Source organism: Numenius arquata, chromosome 6 (genome assembly GCF_964106895.1).
Source record: "Numenius arquata chromosome 6, bNumArq3.hap1.1, whole genome shotgun sequence".
NCBI classification, from domain to species: Eukaryota; Metazoa; Chordata; class Aves; order Charadriiformes; family Scolopacidae; genus Numenius; species Numenius arquata.
The window spans coordinates 10,539,796-10,546,989 of NC_133581.1; the positions used below are offsets into that span (position 1 = coordinate 10,539,796).

Sequence of the window (7,194 nt, forward strand, 5' to 3'; positions counted from 1 at the left end):
TGCCTGTCTGAAGTGGTCTCTGAGGCCGACTGGATTCCTTCCAAGGCAGCCTATCACTAGCTTTTCCAGGAGAAGCTTTTTATTAATGCTTATCCTCAGCCTCCCTTGCTACAATTTAAGTTCATTACCTGCTGTCATATACAGCTTCAAGGCGGAAACAGCATGGCACTCCTGGGTCATGTTCAACTTCTAATCTATGGAGTGTTTTCTGCTGAACTGCTGTTAGTCTCTCACTCTGCACCCTGTGTCTGTGCAGTGGATTATTTCTGATTAAATATAGATTTTTGCATTTGCTGTGGAGTAAATTACATTTGCTTTTCATATTTTTCTATATTAATACAGCTCACACAATCAGTAATGAGAGAAGCTGATCAATTTTTACTTCATAGATAAAAAATACTTTTATTTATGTACATTCATATTGGAGAGTAAATCCATTAATTTGCAAGATCCTGTAAAGTGGTTTAAAGCTGTATTTGAACTAGAGATGCTTTTCCTGACAGTTGTACACATATAAAATAGAAGCAGCACTTTCATGAAAGCCCTTGTCACTTGCTCATTGAAGTAAATGGGGGGCTTTCCATTGCTTTCAGATTTCAGACTGATTTTCAATCTATTAGCTTATACCCTAAATGTGCCACAGTGCTCAAGAAGTGTTTTTCCCTTTATTTGTGTACATTGCGTAACACGGACAAGCGTTAGTCAGACAGGATAAGATATTTTCCCCTTTTAAGGTCCCAATGCTTAGTGGGAAAATGACACTTCTGTTATACTATTTTAAATTATTTCAGCTTATTTTCTGAAAACCAAAAATCACAGCTTGGAAGTTTTTTGAATTAAGGATTCAGCTGGAGATGCATTAAATAAATGCAGTGTGCAACAGTTTACAATAGACTGGACTTAAATTTTTGATCTCAGATGACTCAGTGGACTTCACATGCTGTTGTTACTGATAATGTCTAACCCTGACATTTATTTAAAAAAATCCTGTCAGGGAAGGAGTGAAAAGCTGTGAGTGATTCTTCCTCCCTGATCCTTTAATCCACCCGTAATTCTTAAAACATCATTGCAGGAAGACAGACTTTTAACTCTTCAAAAGAATTCCACTGTTCAGATTCTTAAAGTTTGGGGGAATCATTAAAAATGGATACTAATCTTATTGCAATGAAGTTGAACAGGCAGATTTCTATAATTAAATAAAAGATTAACTCCATATTCAAAATGGGCACACTAAAAAGAACTGCAGAAAATACAGCACAGTGAGCACAAGACTGAACAGGCTTTCTATTAACTAATTAAATAAACTGTTATACAAATGATGTGCTTGTATGCCCCTTTCTGCATTCAATATCTTTCTGGCTGAACAGGCTGCACTATATCTCCTGTCTTCTTCCACCACTTCTGCCAGTTGGTACACATACTTTTATCATTATGGGAACAGGTATCTCAGTTGTCTTAAGTCTATTCTGCAATTGCGGCTGTGATGGAAAAGAAGTTTCCCTCTTCATATCTCCTGTCTGGCATATTATTATTAAGTCATTATTATTACTGCTGCTACTACTACCAGAGTAGCAGCAGTAAGCAAGGATTTTTAATCACAGAACTATATATTTTTTCTTCCCTGAAGGGAAAAGGGAAAGAGACAAAACACAAAATAAATATAAGAAAGAACAAGACTATAATGTAAAATGGAGTGTTATGCAGTTTATTAATTTTGATTCATAAAAATATAAATATGTATCTAAGGATTTGCCTCAGATGAAAGATATTCCAAAATAATACAGTATCAATGGCCATCACCAATATTTTCATATATAAAAAGTAAAAATCTTTACGTACTTGGTGAGTAATTATATAACATTTTACTGGGTAGAAAAAAAGTTATATTTTAAAGAGGATACCAGTTTGCTTTGCTTTTCTTACAGCATGTGTACATTTTCTTTGTGCTACATTGTCTTGTACAATATTTATCTGAATATATTTCACTTAATAGATTATCACTGAATCTATTTGGAATGCACAAAAAATTATTCAGATTTTCCATATGCTACTGTGAAAGTGCAAACCATTTGAAATGTAGTTAAAAAAACCTGAGGCTATTCTATAATTGCTCAAGCGCAGCTATCAGCTGAACATTAAGCTCATATTTGCTCTGTAACACGTTATAATGTTGTGCGTACTGCTACTGGTGCTATAGTAGTTGTCATTACAGACACAGTCCAGTAAAATGTTCAGCCAGCTTATGGATTTCCATAAAAAAGACGTCTTGTGATATCTTATCAAAGAAGTGTTTTTTCAAGTCACTGATAATTGATAAGACAAGTTAGAGCATTTGGTATAAAATTCTGCTATCACATGTTATGCATTTGGATAGGTAACACGGAAAAAGAAAAGCAAACCTGAGGACAAATAAGCACTCAACTGATTCACTTTAATAAATAATTAGCTTACTCGGTGAATGCCAGATCAGTGCAATTCATATTCATTTTTAATGCCATTTGAAATAAGTTGTAATATCAAAATGAAGATGGAATCGAGAACCATTAGGTTAAACCACTCCTGACTGGAAACATGTTGAAATATGAAGACTTTTCTTTGAACAATACCCAGCTCAAAGGAAATCCACAGGGAATAAACTGTGAAAAAACTTCTAAAGCCTTTTGCCTGAAGTATTTCCCAACAATGACATAAATCACAGGGTTAATGCAACTGTTGGTGGTAGCCAGAGTATAACCAAACTGCTCACCAAAGTTGAGCAGTTCCCCCCAGAAGCAGCCTTTGATCACTTCTGTCTGGTATAATATATCAAGGAATGCAAAAAAATGGTAAGGAGTCCAGCACAAAAGAAACATCAGTACCACTGTGAAAATCAACCTGGTAGCCTTTGTGCCTTTCTGCTCCTTGCAGCTTTTTGTTCCGAGTGCTCTTCGTTCTCTTGCATTTTTTTGTAGGGAGAAAATGGTAGAGAAACTAAGGAAGATGATTGCTGTAGATGGCAACACAAACCCCACGATGCTGAATACCAGCCTTTCAGCTGTTCCCCACAACGGAGTGGGGAAGTCTAAAATGCACGCTGAAATGTTCCACTGGGGATAGGGTATCACAGTCCGAAACATAAAGGTTGGGACACTGAGAAGGATGCTGAAGAGCCAGGTAAGCAAGCAGATCCCTTTGGCCATAGTTTTGCTCCGTATCCTTCTGTGGTTCAAGGTGTGGACAAAAGTCAAGTAGCGATCCACACTGACTGCCACTAGCAAGTAGATGCTGGTGTACAGGTTTAGTCTGATGGATGCGCTGGTGCTGCGACAAAGGAAATTGCCAAATGGCCAGTTAAATTGATTCCTGATGTTCTCTGCCCAGAAAGGGAGGCATATGAGGAAGATAAGATCAGCAACGGCTAGGTTCATAAGGTAGATTTCAGCTACCTTCAGGGGGCTCTTGTGCAGTGAGTAAGTGAAGAGAACGAATATATTTCCAAGCATTCCGATAACGCAGACTGTGTCTATATACTTGGGCACTATATAGTACACGATTTCCCACCAGTCATTTATGTCTGGGCAAGTAATTGAGTTGCTCTCGTTTTTACTTTGGTTTGAGGAGGGAACATTCAGCAGTGGAGTTTCAGTCATTTTTTTTTTTTAATTCTGAAGTGAACAGCAGACGTCTTTGAAATGAGAGAAAAAGCCTGCAAAAAAGAAGCATAAAATTCCAAAAGTTGTCTCCCATCAGTGGTGTAACAAACATTTAACTGCTGGAAATTCTTTACTAGTGCTCACTGATTATTATAGGCTAGATCAATCCATGCTTCTTATGTGCAGCGCTGGGAAAAGTTCCCAGTATCGGCAACGATGTAACTTCCTCCACATTCTATGAAATTTCCTCTCTGCTGCCATTGTTTAAAGTGGCACAGAGGAAGGAAAGTGCCAATTTAGTGTAAGTAGTTCTGTATGATGACAAAAATAGATATAGCCGAATTCCAGCTCCCTGAGAGGAGCGGGAGTCACGCTAGCGACATACAACTGAATTTGCAGCCTTCTCTGCCCTTTCTTTTACTCTTATTTTCCGTGCTATGTATAACTTTAGCAGGATGATGCCTGTTTCCCAGAACTGGGAATGCTACTCACTCTCTGTGTGCATCACTTGTTTGCTTAACTTTGCATTCTTTTGTTCCCTCTCAGTTCCTGCCATCCTGAACTTTGGGTTCAAAATTACTGTTAGATTAGACAGCTTATCGCCCTCAAATGTCAGCAGTTGTAATAATAAAACACTGACTCTTCCAAAATCCTATGCTCAAAATCTTGCCTGGAGGGAAGACCTCTGCAGCTCCAAGTGCACAGCACTCTTCTCCAGTTCAAAAATTTAATTGGAGTTCAGCTTGAGAGAGGGAGACCTAGCCTCCAAAGCATTTATGCTTTTATAGCACTGGCAATACCTTTATTTCTCTCTGGTAACTCCATGAGAGATTGGGCAGGAATGAGATCACGAGTAAAATGTTATCCTCTTGTGAAAATCCACTGGGTTGACAGAGCTGCTTCCTGCAGTGACTTTATTCTTCTGGTGTTTTCATGCTCAACCATAGTGCCTACGGTTGAGCAGGCATTCAGTCTCAAAATCATTATGGTAGGCAAGACATTACTGAGCCTGTGGTGACATCTAACATTTCAGTATTTCATATCCAAGTGGAGCATGACAATCATAAGAAAGAATGCATTTCAAAAAATCAGTATTTTGCAATCAGTCATCCTGAATGTTAACTTTCTGCTACAGCTATTTAACTCCGCTCTCTCACTTTCTACATTTGTATACCAAGGAGGTAGCTAAGGATGGAGTTTCTGAAGAGAGCATTTAGGACCATCATTCATCTCTTTTACATAGATGTACAGCCGTTAGTGATGTCTATATCTGAGCAGCTTGCAATAGTTATCTCTCTTATGCCTCTAGGAATTAGTTAAGTACTAATATTCCACGTCATGGAATTTGGTATTTAACGCACAGAACATTTTTCATCATTGCAGAATTAAGTGAGCAGCAAAGTTTTATCTGAGTTCATAAACTCACTCAAACTGGTAGTCCTGCCAGGGAACTGGGCTACAACTCCAGTTAATGCAGCTCTGGCTTTGAACATCTTCTCTCACAACAGTCTGAATGTTAACTAGTTCACTGACAGTCTTGTGAAAACTAAGATAACTTGAGAGCATCTAAAACTGCAGAGAAGATATATAGAGCAAATAAATGGCTGATTAGCATTAAAGAGGCAATATGTGAGACAGCAAGAGAGTATTTGTGAGACAACAGAAATCTAATGTTTTGTAGCAGGAGGCTGGCTAAGGTGTGAGAGTAATGGAAGAAAATCTGTAACATTATATGTTAAAAGTAATGAAGAAAGATAATGGCTAAAAATTTCCTTTTGTAAACAGAATTATTACTTTTCCTAAATATAGAGGAAAAAGAACTGCTTATTTTCCTTGCTTGCCCATTTTCTGATGATTCTTGCTGTCACTTTATGCCGGTCACTTTGCACACTTTGTATGCGATCTCTGGGCTGGAGCCACAAATTCATTCATTATGGGTTAAACTAAAAACATCAGGAAAATTTAATTTCAATTGCAACTTAGATTTTAGCCACAGCTAAATCTGACTTCTTGTTCAGCTAGCAATAGTACATGAAGTTTCTGTAGAGTTTGTCATCGGAAAAATTTCTTCAGAATCTACTAGCCGGTGTCCAAACACTGCCACAAGGCTTTTATACACTTAGAGCTCCAGATGTCTTCCTGGCAGAAAATGCAATTCATTTTCAGTTGCTTAATTTCATTTCTTCTTCAAAGGCAATTTTCTTCTGTAAGTATTTGTAAGTATTTAATGCTAATGGACAATTAGCCACATGAATGGTTTTCAATTTATGTACTTAACACATTCTGGTCATCTTTTATAAAAATAATGACATATATTTCCTTCTTTGAACTCATTTCTGATTAATTTCCATGTACTGTGAATCTATCAACATTATTACTATTAATACATGTTACCCAGTTAGGATCATGTGTTCTGGAAACACTAAATAAACATATCTTGAGCTCTGGGAACAATCTTAAAAGTAAAGATTACTTTGAAAGAGAAAATTCTGCAAACAGCTAAGCATGTTCTGCTAGAAAGAAACTCCATAAAATGTATCATGTTCTTACACACAAAAAAACCTAATTCTGACCTGCAGACTTAGTTTCACAGTGAAAAGGAAAGAGAAACTCTTACAAGACTGCGTGAATCAGAACTGAGAACACAGAAGATTTTTTTATATTTAGAAAGTACGTGAAATAGTTTTACTACAGGCAAGACATTAAAAACAGACAGACATACCTGCTCCTTGTTGTTCCTTGCAATTTATGCAAAGTTTCAAATTCAGAAACAGTTGGTAAATAGCAGTACAGAGGTTGCTGAGAGAATTCAGAGATGCATCCTGAGGCTCGACTGAGTGACTAAGTGGTGCCTGAGTGTTTTATTGGCCATGTATGATGTGTGTGATGTTACATTTTGGAAGAAAGCCCCAGGATTATTTTTTTTTTTTCTTTTTTTACTTCTCCAAAGGTCGGGTGTAGTAATTTTCAAGGCATGTGAAATATTTCATCCTCATTGTGAAGTCATATAAGCCATATACCATAACTCTTGTCCTCCTGTGACCACTAATTAAAGCTCTCAAGAACAAGTCCTTGGCAATTAAAGTTCCTTTGTGTGAATAACTAAATCCGTAACAATAACAAGTTTATCAACATCTCTGAACTGCCCTTTCAGTGCCAATGCATGCAAAGACAAACTTTGACCAAGTTTTTTTGTTGTAGTGGGAGCTCCTTCCTCTGCCAGCCGTGGTGAGGACCATGCCAAGAGCTGGGGTTAAAGCAGAATGGGTGTATGAGAAGGACTGCTGAACCTGGGACACACAAACCCCCTTCAGCCTTTCCACTGTTTTTGGAAAACTGATGTCTTTTGCACCCCACAACAGGTGTCCAGTGCATGAGTCCCTGTGAACATTACTTCTCAGTGGTGCTTGGTGACTGCTGTATTTTCTCAGGCTTGCACCCATAATCACCTTTTTATGTGATTACCTGCTGGGACCTTGTAGCCTGAGACTGCTAATAATAAAAAAATTATTTTTATCTTTTTTTTTTCATTCTGATTCTCCTCTGATTTATTTAATTAACA

General features: G+C 37.5%; 1 protein-coding gene across 1 annotated transcript; it reads right to left on the minus strand.

Moving 5' to 3' along the window:
• Positions 1–2,543: 2,543 nt before the first annotated feature.
• Positions 2,544–3,629, minus strand: BDKRB1 (bradykinin receptor B1). Its single transcript, XM_074149810.1, has one exon. It carries the CDS (start codon positions 3,627–3,629, stop codon positions 2,544–2,546), a length of 1,086 nt encoding a protein of 361 aa, XP_074005911.1.
• Between the last annotated feature and the right edge of the window lie 3,565 nt (positions 3,630–7,194).